The 24,167-nt window shown below is 40.4% G+C and overlaps 1 protein-coding gene across 2 annotated transcripts in view; it reads left to right on the plus strand.

Moving 5' to 3' along the window:
- PIK3CB (phosphatidylinositol-4,5-bisphosphate 3-kinase catalytic subunit beta) overlaps nt 1-24,167 on the plus strand; it is a 66,131-nt gene that overhangs the window by 14,191 nt on the left and 27,773 nt on the right. Inside the window, exons 2-3 of one of the 2 annotated variants that reach the window (XM_053460179.1) lie at nt 5,885-6,003; nt 23,773-23,954. In XM_053460179.1, coding sequence (XP_053316154.1) covers nt 23,808-23,954 — 147 coding nt within the window. In that variant the 5' untranslated portion in view covers nt 5,885-6,003; nt 23,773-23,807. The remainder of the gene's footprint in view (nt 1-5,884; nt 6,004-23,772; nt 23,955-24,167) is intronic. The other variant, XM_053460180.1, reaches the window with a different exon arrangement.

Below are 24,167 nucleotides of genomic sequence, written 5' to 3' on the forward strand. Positions count from 1 at the left end.
CATATCATAAGCGAGCCTTCTGCTCTTCACTCGACGCTAAAACCAAGCCAAATAGCCCGTGGAATCTGCTGGCGCTCCAGGAATAAAATGTAACACATAAGAAAAAGTCCAGTGTAAGTATGAACTGTTCGTATGCACCTTGTATACGATTTGCACTTGGTGCAGAGGCTGTTGTTCCTAATTATATATAGTGGGTAGTTTGCGGTCTCTTGAGTCTATGCTGTCTTCTGGTTATTGAATCCCAACAGCAATGACGTAAAAAGCTAAACATGACCCCGGTGATGGTGAAAATTATTTCGTACAGGAAGGTGAAAGTGGAGGCGCTCTCATTGGTTGTCAAGCTTTACCTCCCTTCTTTCTGTCCGAATTTAGAAATAATTTAAATATGATGTGCTCCATATTGTTTCTGTGGTCCAACTATTCTTGCTACTGACTAAAGTGGCAGGAAAATGCTCCCATTTAAAGCAATGGGAGCGCACGTTGCACATGCACTGGGGGGGCTGTGAACAGACCCGCATCCGCAGTGTTCACCGAGCGAGTACTGGAGGGGTGGTATATAACGTGCTGGGAGATGCCCATACCCTTCCTAGAAACAATTATTTGATCATATTCTTGATAGGAACACTTAATTATTGTGTTGCACAAAAGAAGCTCTGATTGTTGTTGCTATAGAAACGGAAAATGATCCTGAAGATCTTCTGGGTTTTTTTTTGTTTTTTTTTACATGGTTAAACCTGCAGAGGAGAAAATAAAATGACAAGTCTGCTAAAAAGTGTTTTCCTGACATGCTAGAGAGTGCAATCAGTGTTTTGGCTGCGGAACAGAACATGATGAAACCGCAGAATGTGTCCTTAAGGATAGTTCTAGATTGTGAGATGCCGTGTTCCGTGTGCCATGTTTACCCGACTGGCGTGATGCCTGGTAGCACCGGTTCACAAATGCCAGTAAGTTGGCTGGCAAAGTTTCCTCGTATTTACTGTCACTTAGTAGGAATATTATCAGTCGCTTGTGGACAGTAATTGCTTCCACAGCATTGCGTACAGATACTGGCAGTCTGACAAAGAAAACATATTTACAATAATGACTATGTGTGTGTAATAACACCACACAAGCACACACACACAAGGACAAAATGCACCACATAAACAAAAATGGAAGTATCACAATATAAGAAAAGGAACGTTTGTACAAATCAGATACTTTCCAAAGAAATCTTTAAATTATCTCCGATGTGTCAATTCCTCTTGAAGAATAGAAGCATGTAAGAGTTAATGTCAGACAGCTAACCTATTCTTTTAGGTAGTTTAGATGAATATAACTACATTGAAGCTGTGTTGAAGAAAGCTCTTCTTTTAACCAGTTCAGTACCAGGGTTCCCCTGGGAGTCTGCACCAAGTTTCAGGTTTTTTTTTCTATAGTCATATGTATGTGACACGTTTAGAAATAGCTCCCACTGTACACGTTATTTACACGCTTCTTCACTCTTGGATAATATGGCTCAGAACAATGTCACTTCTATTGACTGTTTGAGGTTTTTTATATAGTTGTGCACAGCCCAGACCATGGCTACAAACAAAAAGCCCTCATTCTAACTCTGAAAAATTCCTGCCATATTCCTAGATTCTGCTCTAATTCATTGTCTCACAAGTTAAAGAGGAACGAACGTCCGACTGACTGCAGGTTGACCTTGGAACACTTTCTATATTTTAATAATCAAGGCAAATGATCGCTCTGATTATAGATAGATCACTATGATAACTATAACATATAATCGAATGTGTGGATTACTTCAGAAAATCCTTTTTTCAGATTTATAGAGGGCTCCGTGGAAATTCACTTGAATTGTAAACCCAGAGATGCGTTCACATACAGGAGCACCAGACATACAACTTGGCACGCAGAGTGTGTTCATGCTGTAAAAACATACAGCAGTTTGTTCGAGGACACTGACATCCAGAATTACCCCCGCAAGTGCACAGAATAACAGCTTTGTAATAACCGGCCGACCCATTTGTCTTCTGTTTTCTTACAGTAAGTAGGTCAAGCCAGGAAATCTCTGATTCCCCATCTTCACCGAGCAGACTGATGATCAATGCGTGATTGTGTGCATGTAGATATACTGATTATACATTCTAATGCGTGATTGTATGTATGTGTATATACTGTCTATCCGTTCTAACGCGTGATTGTGTGCATGTAGATGTACTGATTATACATTCTAATGCGTGATTGTATGTATGTGGATATACTGTCTATCCATTCTAATGCGTGATTGTATGTATGTGGATATACTGTCTTTGCGCTCTAATGCGTGATTGTATGTATGTGGATATACTGTCTATCCATTCTAATGCGTGATTGTATGTATGTAGTTAATGGGATGTATATATTTATATACAAATTGGAAACAACTATTCACATTTTAGGATTATGAAAGCATTTATATTGGCATAAATTAAAGGCAAAACATAGTCAAAAGCATTAATGTCTTAGGAACGAAGTCCCGAAGTCTGTTGTCTTAAGCGTTTCACTCATCTCTTCTTGAAACATGGGAAATGTTTGTATCATCCAGAAATATTGATTTTGTTCACCAGTTGTACAAGAGCCTGTCTGCTGAGACAGACCACAAAATCATAAGAGATTACTGCTATTTAAGATACAAGTTTCTACTTGTCTGCTCAAAACTGATAAAATATCCAAGGATAATACTAAAATGCACATCATCCCCTTGATCCCATCTCTTAATCTTCATTTTTTCTTGAAATATAATGGAGATCCTTCTAGTTGTAGGGGTGACTGTGCTGTTTCAGGGCCAATGTCTAATTCGTACAAAACAAACTGGATAACACAACTGATTTCCTACATGTGCAGGTTATCCGTATTAAAACAATTGGCTGTGAACCAACAAGAGGAAACGCTCCTTGACGTTTCCAGGTCTGTCTGCGAGCGCTGGGGCTAACAGATAGTACTTAGTGTATTGATCACTTTACAAGTCCACGAGGGATGCAGGATGAAGAGCGCTGCTAATCAATGTTGTATGTCTTAATAGAAAACCATTTGGTCTCCTCAGTAAAAGAAGCCCCAGGGTATGCTGTTGGAGTAATGGAGCGGAAGTTCATTTAGTGCTACAAGCTAACTGCAGACCAGCTATTTATTACAAGGAGATGTTTGGAAGATGTTTGATGCTATAGGAAGCCCCAGGATAGATGCATTAAACCAGCGCTGCAGGGCGAGGGCCATTAGGCAGTTAGTGTGGTGACTATTTAGAAGCAATTATGGGGGCTTTAGTAAAAAGCTGCCCACGTTTTATTACCGTTACTTATAGTCCTGCGCAACTGAATAGCTTACAAATGTCATAATTGGGCTGTAAACCCAGCGCTTTATGTTTATAACATTGAACGTTTGCCGATTGGCCATTTGACTCTGAAAGCAGGCGTTCAGTGCGGTTTATATGACCCAAAGCTGGACAGGACCTAGAGGGCCGTCTATCACTGGTGCCACCTGTAATTCAACATCTGGCGGGGTTGCATCTTGCTTTTATGCATATCATGTTGGAAGGCTATAGGTTAAAACCATCTTTAAGGCATATTCAGCAAAGGAAAATAATAATAAATAAAATAAGGAAAGCAGCCTGGATCTGTATCACTCCCAGGTCACCTCATCACGCTTAAGGCAGTCAGTGGAAATATAATGGAACATTCCGAGCATCTTTCCACTCTGGTCATGTTTTCCATCAGCAGCCTTAATACAGTATGAGCTCGAGAAAGACCAAGACAAGGTTGAAACATTGCCTGCTTTTGATAGGAATGAAATCACTGTACAGTTATACACCTGCAAGCGTTCTGTTTCTGGTATATACCTTATAGGAAGACTAGCTTGGCTCCAGAACATGTCCTTAAAATGTATTTAAGGAAACAACCCAAGTTTTAGAAGCCTGCTTTGGATAAAATGAAAATAGTGCAGTTATTTCTGTTCGGAAAAGACTATGATCACCATTCATCATCATTTACTCTTCCTGTCTGGATAATTCATCCAGTAAGTTCCTCTTTGTGTTGACCTTTATAGTGATCTTTTCACATACGTTGCCTGCTTTTGCTGTGAATTCCCCTGTTCTTCAGACCTGCACCACCTTCTAATGACTACTTGTTCCTGTCCTTAGCCATCTCAACAGCTCGCTGTATTTTCTTCTGTGTCCGGCATTTACAAAGATCAATTGCAGCAACCTGCTTACTTGTCCCGACCAATCAGAGTAATAGTTATTACTCTCTCTCACCAGTTGCAATCATGTGTCCTGCTTGTCCTGTCCAATCACAGTGACTCATCTGGCCCTTATCATTACCAGCAACCTGCCCCCTGTACCCTGCTTGCCTACTCTTAAAATGTAACGTTAAAAGCAGGAAGTTCCAACCAAATCATTTGAAGTGCAAAATCACTAAAGATGTTAACCGCAGGAAGCAGCTGTGTTGCAGAGGTCATAGCTCAATCAAACTCATCTCCTTCAGAAAGTTTAGATAATGGTCGCTCATTGTTGTTAGCTAACCTAACAAGATAATAACAACTGTTATTTTTACAGGAACTAATAAGAAGTACAGGGTCCCAACAGAAGACATGGTAAAAGGTCACTGGTATATGTCACATAACTGACGCAGCTCACAAGCTCTCGTATCTAAACTATATAACAGGGCACAATAGTTACGCATAAAGAGCGCTGCTTAGCGTATCTTAGCAGCCTTTTACTTGGTGTCCATGACTGGTGGTTAGGTGGATGGTGGACTTTTACTACTATGGACCAGTAAGGCTCTTATTTTACCTTCCTGTAAGGGATCATCTAATCCCATCACTAGACGCATGTACGAATAATAAAATGATTACTTTTTTTGGCCAGGGGAAGAATGTCATCCAACCTAAAGGCACTTTTGTGGTCCTTGTAGCTACCCACACTACCAGGAAGCCAAAGATTACCGCCATATCCCGTGTGAGGGGGTGTTTCAGAATCTCCTGGCCCTACTGCGAACTTTCAAGAATCAAACTTTGTCCATTGATAATGTTTTCCGGGAAGCACTGGGGCATATCTGCATTGATTCAGAATACAAAGCCTAATTAGGGAGATCTTTAGACTGTAGTGGTAGACTACACCCAAGGACAGGTGTTAGTTTGATGGAGATAGATATTCAGTGTGATATAATGTGAGATCATCCGCTATGTATTACATTCTCAGTAACTTAATATTGGTCCATTGTTTTTGGCACGTTCTGTTAAACCAATCCTAAACTGTAGTCAAGTAAATAGACCGGATAGAATTGTTTGTCATAAAAGTTACATTTGTATTCTACTCTAATACAATAGACCAAGAAGTGTGAAGTTCTGTGGTAACGCACCTAGTCGTTATATACAGCGCCTGGACTGCTTTCATATGGAACAGGAAATCCTCACATGCAAATAAATCAATGGTTAAGACCTTGTTAATTTTACTGCTTTTCTTTCGTAAACTTTTACATTCTGACTTTGCAAAATTCTGGGACTGTTTATGTTGCCACAAGTACATACCATTCACTGGCATTGTATATGTGCCAGCACGTAACACATGGTTCCAATAAAGCTACTCTTATGTACCTATTTTACTAGTAACCATTATTCCTTACCGGTTTCCATGATCTGTTAAAAGAAGACAACACACCATTGGCGTTGTTAGAAGCCCCCTTGGGGTACAGGTTCTATATGCCAAGAGTGCCGGTAATAGTACATGATCATGTGACCAGTGTAGAATTGTAACAAATAATTGGGGAATTTAGTTTTTTAACAATGTTACCCCTCACTGGTAATCACCAGATATATAACTCCAGCACGGTATTCACTGTAAATGTTCTCTTTTCTTTCTTTGCAGAGACGGGTTAGACGTTTGCTGAGTCTCCGCCGATCTGCACTGTGCAGAAGTAGTAATCAGACATGATGTATATGTGGATATACCTTCTCTGAAAAGGAACCCATCACCAGATGAAATCTGTAAGTCTAATATATATATTAATACAGTCTTGTAGTGTTCTGTCTTGCAATGTGATGATCAACAAGCTATCAATGATATGGACGTGTTCTCTTAAGTAACAATGTTATGATTATCATAGTAGCCCAGATGAAACTAGACTACATGATAATTGATGTGGGTTCCACTACAACTGACATCCTTTTCTGTCATTTTTATCAGATTTTACTCTTGTTTCTACTACATTGTAGAAAGGATTCGTTTTGCAGTTAATAGGTTTCTTGAAAACGTTTGTCTGTTACTTAAAGCAGATAGATTAATACATTCAGTCGACGTAAGCATACATGTTTAAGGCGAGGAATATGTATCTAGTAATGAAGCAAATTAAAAAAAGTTTTGTTTTTTTTTGTTTTTTTTTACTACATGTGTGTTCCGACCATGCGTGCAGTTTTGACCATTTCCTGATAGCCCATGCTTAGTATCTAAAGGTGGTAGATAAGTTGAACAGCCTCCTTGCAGAAGTGGGAGAGGGTAAAACAGTGATATAATTTAAACATGCATAGGATATGCAAATGGCTATCCTGAATCTAAGGTGAGGACAAGGACTGATTAAGGGCTATACAGCTATACATTGGGCTGAATGGTTCTTTTCCACTGTCACATTCAGAATTAAGTGAAAGATTTAAGTATGTATTTATTGCCGTTAGAACTATGCACAGTTGGTTACTGTTTTTTATTAGAAGAAGTGACCTCTGAGTTTTGGCATCTGATATAGGATATATATATATATATATATAATAAATATATATGCCCTGCAAACAATATCACAAACTTCCATATGTTCTCATGGCTAGGGGAAGTTGTGTAGAACCACACTTTCTCCATGCGTTATTAAATATGTTAAATACTTTGTTTAGTGTGCTGCTATCTGTGCAGAGCGTGGCCGCAACACGTCTGTTCTCCGAGTGACTTGGGGTCACCGAGGACACATGCGTTTCACAGCCTCGGTTCCCCCCTTGCTTTTCCTTCCTGCCCTGCGATGTGTTTGCTGCTCTCGATCACAGTTAATACACATTCAGTGAAATTGTTGCGGTTTATCACCCATTTTATCTTTTTATACATCTGCCTTTTGCATTATGTTTTGATAGATCAGCATGTTCTAACTTTGCTTGGTCACCTAGTCTCTTACCAGGGAGAAAGCTGATATTTCCTGAGCGTTATTGCTAATGGCCTCTTTATAGTCTGCTTAAACGCAATCAACAAATTAATCAATAGATTTATTCTACCTCCTCTAACCCGAATTTGCTGAAACTGTTCACTTTTGTTTTTCCTGGAAGATAACATAGAGTTTAAATAATTTCCCAGTAACTTAACCCTTTTATATGCCAGTAGAAAAAAACATACCTTATTTGCTTGATTATAAGACCCCCCAAATTTGAATATTAATTTAGGGAAAAAAGAAAAAGCCTGAATATAAGACTACCCTATAGGAAAAAGGTTTTACCAGTAAATATTAATTCATATGTATTCTTTTTATTTGCCACTCTGTCCCCAGATATGCCTTATACCCCCTTATTTGCTACTTTGCCTCCCTAATATGCTTTATACTACCCTATTTGCCACTCTGCCCCTCCCCCGACTTACCAATGCATCCCCAAACTTGTCCCACGTGCTTCAAACTCCATGGTGTCTGCCCGGCACTTCCTCTGGGGCTTCTATGACGGAGTACCGGAAGGTCATGTGACGCCGGCCCTCCATCATAGAAGCCCCAGCGGAAGGTCGTGTTAAATTGCACTTTTATCCTCTTTCTATGTATCCTAAAAAGGGGAAAATATGAAATTGATATGTGAGAGTTATAGCAATTGTGTTTTTATTAATACAAGCCCAAGATGCCAAGCTTTCAGTGAAAAATGTGGGTCAGGATCCTTGTGCCCATTGTACTGTATGATATTGACACACATATCTTTCATCAAAAATAAAAAAGTGAAAAAAAATACAAAATAAGTGCATGTGCAGAAACAAAAACATACGTTGTGATTTGCGTAGTATGTGGAGCTTTCAACTTGTTGCATAGCAGCGAATATTGTTATGTCGCCATAAGATATTTGTGATATTAACTATTAAACAATCTCTGGTATTCGAGGCTCGTACAGTCGCTACAACAATTCAAGCCACTAAGGTTGTTACGAGTTCCTACCTGGGTTGACAGTGAGATTTAAGAGTCATGGGACGTTGGTAGAAAACAAACCCAGAACAACTTATAAACAGAACATTGAATAAAAATAGTAATGTTATAGATGCCTCTAATTTCTAGATTCAGCTATGCGGCGTTCTCAGAAGTGACCTTTAATGTCAAGTAAAGTGAGCAGATGGATTTTAGATGCTCCGTCGGATATACGCTGAACACTTCTGGGATAGCACTGAATTTTTGGAGCGAGCTGTTTTTCTGACTGACAATCTGATGTGAGATTTGTAAGGGGGTAAACTGATGTATAAAAACTTACATTTGAAGCGCAAGTGGGTTTACTGATATGTCTGTTGCTGTGCCATCTGTAAAGCACACCTTTGTATCGTCCGTAGAGAACAGAAAATCTGGGAACCTGTTTTAATTGGTTTGGAAGTTTTTTCCAAAAAATGTGTTTCGTCTGACAATCCTTTTGTGTTCTTATTAGTTTATTAACCAAAAAGTAGGTTTGGACCGAAAAATGTCTATAACATGATGTTCGGTGGTGTGCAGCAGCGCCCCCCGCGATCACAGGCTGACAAACACCTAGGCGCCAGGACAAAATTCTGAGTCGCCATGGCGACCTGCCGCCTGGGATTTGTCGAGCCCTGATCTAAGGGCTCTGAGGTCTACACGTGCTGAGTGTGAGACGCTTTTGTTTCGTTGGTTTTTGGTTAGAGGTGTGGTGAGAAGACAGGGCTTTAACAAGGCTTGTTATGTTACTTCGTAACCTATTGGTAGCCATTCCTGCAAGCTAGTCTGACATTTAAAAGGAGAGTATACTATTTAAATCCTTTTTATAAACTCTTCGGCTTCTCCTACTATCCACCCTATCATGACTTTTTCAGATTGTAGCACACAGTGATACCCACACAAACATTCACAGCTACTAGAAAGGGAAGGCATAGGGATATTATTATTTATTGTTTTATATAGAGCCATCATATTCCGTAGCGCTGTACAATGGGTAGACAGGACATAACAAGAAGTATGTAACATAACAATTTGACAGAAACAGGCGAGGGATAGTGTCGTTGTTAGGGATAGATCAGTCACACTAGTAAAAGTATTGCAGGAGAGGGAGTAGGAAAGGTGAGCTAAAGGAATATGGGAGGGCGTTAATGTGCTATGTGTAGCGGTACAATTTTTTTTTTTCACTTATTCCTTGGATGTTGCTGGAACGTAATGTTTTTATTCAGTTTTATTATATACTTTTTGTGTTGGTTTATTTGTTTTGTTATAAATGTACAGTAGTGAGAAAGATTAAGTGAACCCTTCGGATTTACCAGCATTTATTTATACACTTCTCTTAAAGTATGATATTCTCTTCCTCTAAGTTACAATAATGAACCAACACAAAATGTTTTAACTAATCTCACACACGTTATTGTATTGTTCTTGGCCATATTGAATACAAAATCTAAACATTCTGGAGCCGGGAGTTAGCAAACCTGGAGTCCAGTCAATGAAACGGGATTGGAGGTGTGTTTTGGAGCTACTTTAACATAAAACAAATAATTGCGAAGATCTACAATCACTTGTCTGAGGTTATTGCTGCCGAAGGAAGTTCAACCGCTTATTAAATCCAAAGGTTCATTTATCAGCGTTGTGAATTTTTAATAGGTGTATTTGTCTCTGTGTTATTTTATAAACAATGGTAAACCAACGTAATTCCAATTCCACTTGCCACTATATATATATATATATATATATATATATATATATATATATATATATATATTACACATGAACCTAGGACAAGACCAATGCCTAATTAAGAGCTGAGTAATGGGCTGGCTGGATGGGTTGAATGTGTCTTACGTGCTGTCAAATTCTATGTTTCTATATAGTTTTTATTTTCTGAAAGAGTTTGACTACTGGGGCTTAGTATCTCACATGTCTCTGTTGACATCCTGATCCCAATACTCATTTACTCTTTGGTTCGTTGGTTTACTCAGAGATTGTGATAATGGCTGCTGTCCAAGGCTCGTTCCTGTATACCGGTAGGAATTAGCCATCTTCCAAGCAACACGGGCACCTTATGTTTGAAGAAAAGGAAGAATTTCTTGCTCGACTGTCCATTGGGGAAATGATGCTAATCCAGATAACAATAGACCTTGATTCAGATTAGAGTTTCAAAAACTGATGTCATTGAAAATAATGCATTTTATTTTCCTGATGAAGCTGTATTTAACCCAACTATGTCTTCCATAGTACACAGATTTTCAAAACAAAGCACCTTTTGTGTTGCCCTGTTATCAGTAAACCTCTCCGTGCGGGCTCTGTTAATCCCATTCTTTCTGTTTATGGTTCATTATGTTGATTTCTGAGAATTGAGAAGTAGTTTGTCAGCTTCCACATGAGTAGGAAGAGGGAGGTGATTTTAAGCTATTGTGTAGCGTGCATTGTGTAATCATGATTGCGGAAGTGCTACGTTATCTATTTGGTGGGGAATAATAGACACCGATTCTTAACGTATAAACACGACAGTGTTCTGTGATCTCTCTGCCAATGCATTATGGTATCTTAAGAGCTAGTAAATGCGTAGATGGGACTTGGGAGTGCACAGCGATGCTGTTTGCGTATGGGATAAAGGATTACTGAGTAAGGAAAAAAAGCAGGTGACATAATGGGGTAAAGGAAATTAATTCTCAAAGGAAGAGACATTAGAAAGAAGCTGTCATCAAGTCTTGTGCCAGTTGTTGATCAACGTGTAGAGGAGGAAACGGTTAAAGAGCCTCGGATCTGTATGTAAAATTATGAACTCGATTATCACCAAAATCAAAAGTCTAATGAATGCATGTGTGTGGGTTACTCTGTAACGGAGTTAATCACGTGAAATGGTCCCTTACTAGTAATGCCCCTACTCTTTGTGTACTTAGTGATCCCCAGAGCGGGACTGAACAGCTTGGATTGTTCTGTGTTGGCCTTTGCCCTACGGTGGGGTCTGGGGCTCACACTGAGTGTTTTCTGTCCCTGTAACTGCGGGACTGTTTGAGATTTCCTTTGCTTCCCGAGTGTTTGCATTAACCTTTTGAATGTCACATGGCTTTTCTGCTGTGTGAACATCATACCCATGGGCTACACATCCGATCAAATGGCTATTTGGTTTTGCAGAGTTTACGGTGCGCACACTGCCTCTTTGTTACTACTTGGCACACTGGAAAAGTTGTTTAAATGACCCCAGCCGTGTCCTGCGACTTTTAACTTGTTAGTGTAAATACAGCTGGAATATTGTAGCCACCAACCTTCTTGCTCTTGTATAATGTCAGATTCTATGCCCATCCTTTGGAGCAGGCGGGGGGCCGGGGTTCATAATTAAATGGGCCACATCTGCGAATCTTCACTCAATTCACTTAAACAAGTGTGTTCCTTGATTTTTTATATACATACTGTGTAAATCTTTCTTAGCGCTGTCTTTATGTCACTGAGAGATCAGTAGATCAGTAGTTTCCAGCAGAAGTGGCAGAGCTTAATATATTGAAGGGATTTAAGCATAAAGCTATCCTGAGTATAAGGAAAGATTAAAGACTGAATAAGTCTGAATAAGTCTGGGGTGTATAAAAAAAAAATAGGAAGGAAAATAGAAATAGTAGATGCAATTCCATGCTTCTATGCAGGAGAAAAGCTTGAATGACGGTGATGTCACAGCTAGTCATATTTAGGGAATAGTTTAACCCGATTAAAAATAACCTACTATAGTCCTTGCGTCCATGGATACAATCTGCCGGTGAACACCCCAAGCACTTGGTGTAATGGAGGACGTTTCTGTTTACTGTATAGTGTGTGTGTTCGTAGGACGGAATTAGTGCTGTCTGACATTACATACAGACCCAGTTTCAATAGCATAAAATGGCTAATAATGTAGCAGATGTAAAAAGGAAATGGAAAAGTTTGGAAAATGTACTTCATGGCTGATTGCCTTTAAAGATCGGGGTACAGAGTGCGTCATCCGGCTGACAAGCAGCTGGGTTCTGAAGCGAGACTCTTAAGTGAAATGCGTCGGGCATGTGTTTTCTCTGTCCTAAGGCTGCTACAAGGAATTTGAGGAGGGAGGGTAGATTCTCCGTGTTATCCAGTTAAGCGTGTAGCGTGAGAAAATGAAAGTGAAACACACTGTTATTTGCTTCAGTGTTACATTAAAAAAAGGTTAAACGTTATGGATTTGCCTAAATCATGAAACCCTTTTGGGTGGCTTTGCTTTTATTTGTGGTGTCATCTTAGGATAGTCCAGGTGCCTTTAAATTCCTTCCAAAGTTAGAATGTCGCTGGTTATGTGAAAAGGATTCCAGCATTTAATACATATCATATAGTTATAAGCAGACATGTCTTTAAAACAGGCAGAATAGATGGGCCGAATGGTTCCTATCTGATGTCAAATTCTAAGTTTAATGTGTATATGGATGTTATTAGAACTTATGAGACAAATATACTTGCTGAGTAGGCACCCTGCTAGGCCTGGCTAAGGTGCAAGAGCTGTTACAGATAGACATTGATTACCGGAAGAGCCACGAAGACTGATAAACTGGAAGGTAATGTGGGGCGGATGCTGTAGATGCTGCATGTGCTGGAGCCCAGCGAGGGCCTACAGGGGCAGCACTGAACCGGCTCTGGGGAACCTGGGAATCCAACTTATTACTTTCCTTGGGGGTCATTCTGGAAAATCCCTCCCTGGGGCTAACAAGGCTAAGGCCCTGGTCAGTAAGAACATCTACCACCTATTAGGCTTGGTGAGGCATAAGCTGGATGGATCCTGAAATTTATATTGTGAAGGGTCTTCCTTCTCCATTAGTCATGTTTTTTTTTTCTTTTTAAGTATTTTCTAAAAAAAAAACAACAAAAAACCCCCCCACCCTACCTTAGGAGGAACAGGGACCGGATGTAGATGTGACGTATAAAGCAGCATCCAGTTTTACAGTGAAGGTTGCAGAAAATGCTGGTGTTTTAAGAATGACCAAACAGTAAACATTTGTTACATGGGTTTCCTTTGTGGCTTTGTTGCGTAATGTGAAGAGCCGTGGAGGTCAGTGAATGATGAGCAGTTACAGGGACGCAGGAATGGCTCTTTCTATATACTCTTTCCGTGGCTCAGTAAGCTGTTTGCTGTCGTGTGTCTGGCACCAGTAATGAGCCGTCACTGCATACACTTTTACTTACATTCGGGGGGAAGACTCACCTAAAGTTTTAAAACTGATCTCACCAGATTACAGTCTTTCTAAAGAAGTGGACCCGAGAGTCCCTAGAGTAACCCCCGGCATCTATCATCTATATCCTGAATAATATCTATATCCTGAATAACATCCTTGGCCGCCTGCTTATTGACCCCATCCTGAGAATATGTTCTCCTGTGTTTTTATGTTTTTTTTTCGTTGGCCTCTGAATTTAGAACTAGTAGTTAAATTCCTGCGTTAACGATCTCTGTCCACAGGAGGAATTATGTTGGTGGGTAAGGGCATTGCTTGGGATTATTGTCCCAGTAGTATTATGTCTGGAATACAGCATTTCCTCTTATTGTGCTGAGCGCACGTATTTGGAAATGCCCACATATTTACGACCATAAGCACCACTTAGCAGCTTAAGTGTTTGCCACTTGTAGACTTAACTCCTTCTCTGGCAAACCATTACAGAGAGCCGCATCAGAGGCGGTTAAAGGGGGAATTACTGAATGGTAACTTCTGAAGATTTTTTTTAGTTTAACAATCAATTCTCCTGCTGTTGTGGAAGTGAAACTCCCATTAAGCTAAGCCCATTTGAGATAAGCACTGGTTTATCTGAAGTTTAAGTGAGACGAATTATGAAGAATAACATAAGAAGGGACAGACTTTCCTTGGATGGTGCTGCCAGCCTCTGGCTTCTGGCTGCAGAAGGGTTAAGACACCAAATCCAAGCTCCTGCTTTCCACTGTGACTCAGTTTCACACCCACAGCTCGTGACCACCCGACTTCCAATTTTAGGACTGAGGTTTGTAATGTCACCAGCGTGACGCTGTGACCGGACAATGTGTTAAGCTCTCTCACTCAGCTCTCCTGTCCAAAAAAACAAAACTAGGAAAAATACATCAATGAGTCACGTCTATTTCTTCCTCCTGAAAATCTTGCTCAGCAAAGACAATTCTTCTGCCCCCTCAAGTATGAGACACCACCCCGTGTCTCTGCACCGCTTGAGAAGAGTATCGTACGCTGATACAGAACAGGATGAATTGTATGAAAGCGATGAGTATCAATTTGATGAGAATACTTGTTGTACATTGATACTTAACATGCTGCATTGTATAGCGATAGAGAACACTTACACACAGAAAATGAATGTATTCCGTTGTATGTATCTGATTGTACCATGCTACACTGTATAATTGTGCTATATACCCAGAGGCAGATATCATTTGTATATGATGATGATAGGGGATGATACTGTGTCTACACACGGATAATGAGCTACATTGTATAATGATGTTAAGTATCAGCACAATAATAACGTACATACTGCTGGCTACATTCGTACATTTTCTCTATGAAAAAAAAAGAAGCCCTCTGAGACAGGGTTGGACAAATTAGTGTAGATGTTAGAAACCTGACAAGTCTGGAAGCCATCTTGATAGTTTTTGAGGAGCCACAAAGTACTACATCCATAGAGATTTTGTATAGCACCATCATATTCCACCACACCGTACCATGGGGCAACAGACCATAACATGTAGTGTATCACATGACAATTTGGACAGACAAAATGTTTGGAGGACCCAAGTGGCCTAGAAATCTAGGAGTCATGGCTACCTGATGAAATAGCTGTAGCACTATACGTGGTTTATAGCCCTGCTCTCCTTCCTGCCCTCCCTCAAGACTCCCCCGGTCTCTCTTCACTTCTCTACATTGTTGGTTTTGTCACTTGTTCACAGGCTCCGAAGATAAAAGAGCTGTCTGTTGTCAAGAACTTCACACATTCTTGATTGTGTTTGAAGGAGCTCCTAGTGCTCCTGTTCTGCAGTCTTTCCGGATTAATGTCTACGACCGTGTCTTCTGATTCCAGTTGCTTCAGCAGCTCATGCCTCCCACAAGAGGGCCTTCAAACTTTCTGCCTTGTTGCATTCTTCCATGTCCTCAATTATTACAGGAAAGCATCCGTCTTCTGCTTTGTAGCATCTGAGTTTTCGGAATTTAGTAATTTTTTTCCCTTGTATACATTTCCGTATGTGTATGTATATTTTTATTTATTTAGAGCATTCCAGTATAATAAAGGGAACATAGCATACATGTAGCTGTATAATAAGTTCAGTAGTCATATAGACAATAATCAGGCCCAGACTAGCCATCTGGCAAACTAGTGCACCGGTCACTTACCTTTACACTTGAGCAGCAGGTCTGTTTTTTCAGTGAGCGGCAGACAGCTGGATACCGGTGGCCACACCATACAAGAGTGAAAGTGCATGGCATGCAGCTGCCTGTTCTAAAGCGGCCACTGGCCTTAAAGTGCCAGAGCCAATTTTCATCCTCAGGCAGGCTGTGCTTGCACATATATGCACAACGTAAGGAGATTTTTTTTGTGTATTACTATGTACATGTGACACGTATGTAAGTTCCTTCTGCAGTGAACATCTTTTTCATATATGAATAGTTTTGAAATGTAGGTATTGGTGCCCTTTTTAACTTTGTTTTGTTTTAATTGTGATGGAGCTTGGGTGATAAACTTTTTTAAAAAAAAATGGTTCTTGTCATCCAGCATCCATGATACTATATTTAATAAGATCATCCAGTTAGTATGAAAGGTCAGTTGAAAACCATTAGAGATATATCAGATGGAGCCAGAGAGCTCCATAATGTTTATATTTCTATTTTATCATCTTTCCCAGGGAGAATTCTAGAGCCAGTTTGTAATACTTGGTTTTGTGATGTTTGCCTTATGAAGCTAATGAAATATTTCCTGTGGCAGATCATGACCATCTGGCAGGGGTTTTGCTTTGCCCAAGCTGGATAATTGTAATCCTTCAAACCTAGTATTTTTTTGTAATTTAGATTTTTATTGGAAGCTGAATCAGACTAAAGTAAACTTCAAAACATATTCTGGACAGTGGCATTCCAGATGTGGTTTGAAACCCAATATTTTAATGATGGTACTTTCGTCATTGCCTGATATGATGATAAAATGTTGAGGTTGGTTTGGGTTGTAATATGCAGAAAAATGCACCGGGTTATATCCCCCTGTTGATTGAAAATAACAAAATGAACATGTGTTTTAGCCACTAAATAAGGTTTTCTGAGTTATTTTTGCTACTGCCTTAACAACCCCAGTTAGCATTTGTTAAGGAATTTACTCACCATTATTCATACTGGTTGGGTGGCACTTGGAGTTCTGTAATTTATAGAAAATAATGTATTTTTTATTACATTGAGTAAGAAAAAAGTAAATGCAGTTGGAAGCCACTGAACTAAATATACAGTATAGGAATCTGACCATCTTTCAGCAAATTTGAAAAAAAGCATTTTAATTATTTTTAGTCTTTTCCTTTCCGCCCATGTGACGTGTGTCATCGTATCTTTAATCATAGCCGCAATTAGGCAGTTAGATAATTAAATGGCATTTGTTAAGAGTAGTGTTTTTTTTATTCTTCCCTATGCACTTTCCTGCTATAAATAGCCGAAGCACAATCCATAGGAAATAGGCAGTTACTGAGTAATATTATGTATCTCATCTAATCATTGTTCGGTGACTTTCTACGTTTTCCTGCAACCAATTAGCTCCGCTGACAAGCTGTGTCCAAATTGAGAAATCAGCGTGCCGTTTGATCTCTGCAGCTTTGATCCGGTAACAAAAGACCTGGATCCTGTGGCTTGAGAGGTCGCCATTTCTCTGTTGGCTGCTTTTAGAAATGCAGAGATCTGATTGACGCGAGATTAGAAATAACCGGAGTGAACCAGGATGTGCGCATGAAAATGCCGAGTTAGCTCCATGACTCTGAACTGAGGCTTTCTCCTCTACTTCATACACACTCAACTAGAACCTTGCCATATATTACTATTATTATGTATTCATTTATATAGCGCCATCATATTCCACAATTCTGTGCAATACGTAAACCGTGCATCAGTAGTGCTTGGCGTAACAATTTGGATTTACAGGAGGAAAAGTCTAGGAGGGCTTGTAATCTAATAGATAGTGGAAAAGCGCACACATTATATATAATGTTACAGGATGAGGCCCCAAGAAATTAACCATTCGTGTCTCTCCTTTGCTCACCCAGCAGCAATGTGCATTTCTGGGTGCAGACGTCTGACCAGACAGCATAGTCCACCTCGCAGGACTAATTCATTCGACATAATTCTATAAACTGCAATTTTCGTTCACATCTCGTTTTGATGAGTTTCTACTTGTGTTGGAGGCTGGGCCTCAAGCTGTTGCTTTAGTACTCAATGGCAGAGGGTTCTGTAAGTTGGCATCCGCTTGTGGATTCTGGTCCATGTGAGTCCTATCACCTGGATGGTAGCGGTTGCAGAAGCTTTCAAACTGAACAATGCTAACACTTTTACATGGACTTAGTTGTCCTGTTATTGGCCCTAATTAACAGTTCCACAGATTTGTTGTGAAACCAGTGAACCATTTGTTAAAGTGTTCTATGGCGTCTGCTACGCAAACAGCAGAACCGACAAGTCTTTGTAGAACACCGCGATACACTGATACAAACCAAATATTCCAAGCTCCTGGAAAACCGGGACTGCACCTCCTAAACAGGGGCACTTGGATGATATGCTCACAAAAAGTTAACCATCTCAAAACACATCATAGCAATTTATTCATTTTTAAGGCATTTTCCTTTGCAAACCACAAAAACCTTCCTTCACGGCCGATAATAACAATGACTCTTTTGATTGAATTACTTTAGCAAGTCCTGTCACCCTGCCTTCACATATACACATGTACACACATAAAGGGTTAAAGCACTTAATAAGGGTTCACTGGAACATACTATGCATTAGTTATTAGAACTAACAAAATACTGCTTGAGTCCACTTAGAAATGTTGTTTAACCCCTTAAGGACAATGGGCGGTCCCTAAACCCATTGAAAACAATGCATTTTGAGCCCGTACATGTACGGGCTTTGTCATTAAGGGGTTAAATTCAATACTGGTTATTATTTTTCCCCTGCGTTCTAATTGAGCCCATCCTTGTTTCCCTAATGTAGATTTAGTTTGGTGCTTATGGTCTTTTTAAGCTGAACTTCACGTATCATGCTGAGTTGGCTATTTTACTGGACATTTTATCCAAAAAGAAAGAACAGGCCATAAACAATCTTTGGTGATAACTCGTTCCACATCTGAAAAAATACGGATCTTCACACAAAAGAGTCATCTGATAAAATATTGGTGCATAAAAATTATACAAAAAGTCTTTGAAACAATGCACACCAATTGTGTCATCCCAAACTGTAACTCTAGTACTTCCAGGCCTGCTAATACTTATGTATTCTCTACATATGGTACTTTTTTTTTCTTCTGATCCTTCATTGGTCACGGTATTGTGTGATGTACAAAATGTTCACATTGTATGAATCCCTTAAGGTATTTTGTGCATTCTCATTGCATTCGGTACAAATATGAGAGATACCGGTATGTACTAAATGTCTCAATTCTCCAATGATAATTGCTCAGGAGTTAAAAAGCTGCTGTCAGGCATCGCTCATATGAACATATATATATATATATATATATATATATATATATATATATACCGTTTGACCTGTTTATTTGTAGATGAGAGAACTAATCAGCTCAAGTTTACACTAGTGCGGTTGGGGTGTTTTATCCATGGGATCGTGTGGTTTGACTCCTTGTGACCTTTGGGATATAATTCGCTCAGTTTGTGTGGTTTGTTCAGTATTATTTGGCAAATTGTCAAATTCTAACATCACCAAAGGGCCCCCAAACAGACAAAACTGATAAAAAAATAATAATAAATTCTGTTATATTATTACGCATTCATATTACTTATACAGATACATATGTGACTAAATATTCCCTGTGGAAGATTTATACAGCAATCTTGATGTATATTCAATGTGCTTGGAGGACATTGGGTTTAATTCACCAAAGGTTATGTTAATGGCCACCATGCGTGTCCTGGAATCATCCGTGAAGCGTGACAGGTCCACATAGAAGTGGCTTTAGAGGGTATGGTTGTTGTGAGGGGTCGGATGGATAGAAGGATATCTGTATTGAAACAGCTGGAGCTGCTATTTGTACATCTGGGGTTATAAAGCAGCTAGACATTGGTCATTAAGGTCCGTGTGATACTTATCTGGAGTAATAGCTCATTGTAATGACTTCCTCGGAACATGTGGCCGCAGCTTCTGCTGTAACTGTTTCCTATTTATTTTAGCTTATAAACTATCTAACACCAATCACCTGTAACAAAAACCCCAAGCGCCTCAGCTGCCGGCTTCAGCCCAGTTATCCTTCTTCCTGCGACTTCTGCTTCCGCTGACACACACTTACACGTTTATCAGCGCTAGGAATATAGTGAACACCTTCGCACACCGTGGTTCCTCACCACCCACCAAAATCTTGGTAAGTTTCAGAAAATGTTTCTTAGAACCAGTATGCTTAATGGCTAAATGCCTCCCCCATTGCACCAGCGGAGCAGACACCCAGCACTCCTGACTGGCCAGGTGGCAGCCACAGTCAGTGAAACGCTTTGCGTATTACAAGGCTGAGCTTAATTCACTGATCCATAAAAAATGTTGGGCTTGACTGCTCCTTTCAACGGCGGGATTAGCATTGGTTCTTTGTATACGCGAAGAAAGAAGTTCTCTGCCATCTTAAAATGATGTGAGAGAGACACTGAACTGTCCGTCGATAGTTACATTAAAGACTAGATTGCTTGTCTTAAAAGGGTCATATATCTCATCTACAAACCGAGCATGATGTGTAAATCTATTGACAAATTCATGACCTTCCCATATGTGACTAAATTGACACAAAAGCGAAAATATGTTCAAATGTATTTAAAGAACTGCAGATTTTTCAAAAAAAAGGTCTAAGTTGACCATTTTGACCTACATTGTAAGTGTTTTTTAACTATACAGGTACTGCTGTCACCCTTTTGATTACCAACTAAATGGAACATGGATTATTTTTAAATGTATTTTTGACATTGTGGCATAATTCCATGGAAACACTGGGTAGATCCGCTAGGCTCCTCCTCTGTGCTGATGTAAAGGGGAAAAAGTCAAATTTAGCAGACAGAAAGGCAGTTCTTCATAGGTTTCCGTTAATGTCTTTATAGGTTCTTCTGATGTTGCAAGGTCAGCACTCCTGTCCTTACTCTGTATCTCAGTTTTTTTTTTAGCATTACTGTCAGGAGTTCACAATATGCGGGATGCAGTATATATAATTTCATTAAAAAAATAGCAGAAAATGGGCTGAAAAGAGACCTTGGCTCCTGTGATGGGCTTGATGTTATTTGGCATAAGAAGTGCCAGTCGTTGTAAGAAAGCCCTTTCTAGCATGTCTTTTGCCATATGTGAAGGTCATGAATTTGTCTATAGCCCAAAGTGAACAGATTATGGTAGGGAGGGGGCTGGCTAGGACAGGGGGACCAGCCTCGCTTATAGAGACAGTCCTCTAATTGACTTCCATCTCTGTTGGTTTAATGTACCCGACCTATACATCTAGAGCAGGCAAAGTCTTATTGTTGATCAGGACATGATATTCAAGAATGGCTGTTGAAAATCCCCAGTAGTCACTTATTAGTCTAATTCTGAATCATTAAACGTGAGAAGAATTACATGCATTTAACATGCTGTGTCTATTAGCTCCGTGTGCAGGGTGGTTATATGTGTTCGGTGAGTCCTACTCATGTTGGCAGCTGACTGTCCCTGCAGGCATCGTAAGGGTTACCATAGGAAGCTGCTTGTGCCGCTAGCCGCGCTCTGAGAGCTCTGTGTGAATTTTCACACAGCCATTTTTAGTCTTTCTTGGGAGTTATGTAACAAGCAGGTACTGCACAATGCCTCCCTGCACCGGCAGGAGAAGCCGCTACACGCACCGACCAAAATCCTGAAACATGTGGAAGGGATTCACCCAAGGTGACCTCCACAGAATTATCTGCCCAGGAGCCGCCACGGTATCCCCCTGACAGATGCTGATCACCATCCACTCTGCATCCTACAGGCGTTTGGCTCAGGACAATGGCTGCCTGATGCTTTTTACCCAGTGGTCACTGCAGTGACCTCATGTCTTGGTGGGCAAGAGATTTTTTGGCACAGGCTGGCATTTAGAGTGCTCGTTATTGTTTATCCGGAGAGGCCGTTTCATGGGGCAGTAAGGTAACAACCTGGATTACCCTTTTAGGCTTTATAGTAGGTATGGAGCTGGTTTTGTGTTCCTGTTACGTAATCTGTTTACACCGAGTCCCATACAGCGTTGTTCTGTCTGTGCCTTGTCTTAGTTGTGTTCCTGTTTCAAGCCTCTGTTTTGTCACATCAGACTCGCACACTCTTTTGTAGAGTGATGTCTCTCGTCCTGTCGGCCTCCTGTCTCTCCCGTATTTTGTGAGCTCTGCCTCTGTGGGATCCTGGCCTGAGCCCAAGACGCCTCCCTGCCTTTTATTCTTGGACAATGTCAGTTCTGTGCAGCTGACATGATCTTGTTTATTGTTGTACACAATTAGGGGAAGTGATATTATTAGTATTGCTTCATAGCTGCGTGACATGTTAACCTCTACCATGCCGGGGCAGCCAGAAGCTTTGAGAAACTGCTTTTAAATGCAAGACTCATTACTGCTGCTATAGTGAACAGCAGTTATTGGGGAGGCTTCGCTGGGTTCATTTAATGCATAGAATTGTATCAGTCTTACAGTGAAGGATTTAATTATTTGATTCCCTGCTGGTTTTGTACGTTTGCCCACTGACAAAGACATGATCAGTCTATTATTTTTTATTTGAACAGTGAGAGACAGAATAACAACAAAAAATCCACAATAACGCATTTCAAATAAGTTAGAATTGATTTGCATTTTACTCTATGAAATAAGTATTTGACCCTTTTGCAAAACATGACTTAGTACTTGGTGGCAAAACACTTGTTGGCAATCACAGAGGTCAGAAGTTTCTTGTAGTTGGCCACCAGCTTTGCACACATTTCAGGACGTCCTCTCCAAGTCATTAAGGTTTGGAGGCTGAGGTTTGGCAACTCGAACCCTCAGCTCCCTCCACAGATTTTCTATGGGATTAAGGTCTGGAGACTGGCTAGGCCACTCCAGGACCTTAATGTGCTTCTTCTTGAGCCACTCCTTTGTTGCCTTGGCCATGTGTTTTGGGTCATTGTCATGCTGGAATACCCATCCACTACCCATTTTCAATGCCCTGGCTGAGGGAAGGAGGTTCTCACCCAAGATTTGACGGTACATGGGCCCCATCCATTGTCCCTTTGATACAGTGAAGTTGTCCTATCCCCTTAGGAGAAAAACACGCCCAAAGTATAATGTTTCCACCTCCATGTTTGATGTGGGGATGGTTTTCTTGGGGTCATAGGCAGCATTCCTCCTCCTCCAAACATGGCGTTGAGTTGATGCCAAATAGATTGATTTTGGTCTCATCTGACAACAACACTTTCACCCAGTTCTCCTCTGAATCATTCAGATGTTCATTGGCAAACTTCAGACGGGCCTATACATGTGCTTTCTTGAGCAGGGGGACCTTGCAGGGGCTGCAGGATTTCAGTCCTTCACGGCATAGAATTTTACCAATTGTTTTCTTGGTGACTATGGTCCCAGCTGCCTTGCGATCACTGACAAGATCCTCCCTTGTAGTTCTGGGCTGATTCCTCACCGTTCTCGTGATCATTGAAACTCCACGAGGTGAGATCTTGCATGGAGCCCCAGACCGAGGAATGTGTTATTCTGGATTTTTTTGTTGTTATTCTGTTTCTCACTGTTCAAATAAACCCACCATAAAAATTATAGACTGATCATGTCTTTGTCAGTGGGCAAACATACAAAATCAGCAGGGGATCAAATAATTTTTTCCTTCAGTGTATATACGACAAAGACTTTCTAAAATGCCTCTTTCACTGTTAGTCTGTTGCGCTATTAACTCTAGACTGTAATCTGTAGTTTATGAGCGTGCTCTCCAGCATTGTACATGCATTATCTGCTACATTCATCAGGATTACGTCACAACTCGTGCCAGCACAAAGTCCATGTGTGAATGTGTTTACTAATGCTGAAATAAATGGGAGGTGATGCCGATGGCACCCAGGCTGCTTGCACACTCTCTGTACAGTGCAGGAATACGACATATGCTGCTCTCCTGTTTAACTGAAGACCCGTCATCCTTGGGTGGTGATTGACAGGCACATTAACCAATGTACTTCAAGATGATTAGTACACTTTTGTTTTAGTGCATTACAGTGGATAGAGTGCAAAAGTGTTTCCGGAAATAAAGATGCTGTTGAAAGGAAGAACTCGAGCACAAATAATGGTAGTTTTTATATCATCAACACATTACTGATTCAACATTCAGCAATGCACTGCATGTTTTTCACGACTGATTCGGTAAATCCTCTTTTCTTCCTATAGGATCATGTTTCACAGGTAGTACCCAACATTGTAAGATGCCTCCCGCTGTGTCGGACCCCATGGACATCTGGGCAGCGGATGCACAGCTCCCTACAGATGTTTCTGTGGACATCCTACTTCCCACTGGGATTTATGTACAGATGGATGTGCCTCGGGATGCATCTATATCACAAATTAAGCAGGTAAGAAAGAAAATATGTTTGTGAACTTGGTGCTGCCTGGGGTATTGGACCATGAACTAGACATTCTGAGTCCTGGTACATTATGGGAATGGATGAAGCCCAGTACGTACCTAAAGACTGGGCCTGCTGGGTGACGGGACCCAGAGATTGCATCCGCTCTATGTGTTGAATGGCTGCTAAACTCCACTTGTTATTTGTGAGGTGAAAACTGGA

Source organism: Spea bombifrons, chromosome 3 (assembly GCF_027358695.1).
Source record: "Spea bombifrons isolate aSpeBom1 chromosome 3, aSpeBom1.2.pri, whole genome shotgun sequence".
NCBI lineage: Eukaryota > Metazoa > Chordata > Amphibia > Anura > Pelobatidae > Spea > Spea bombifrons.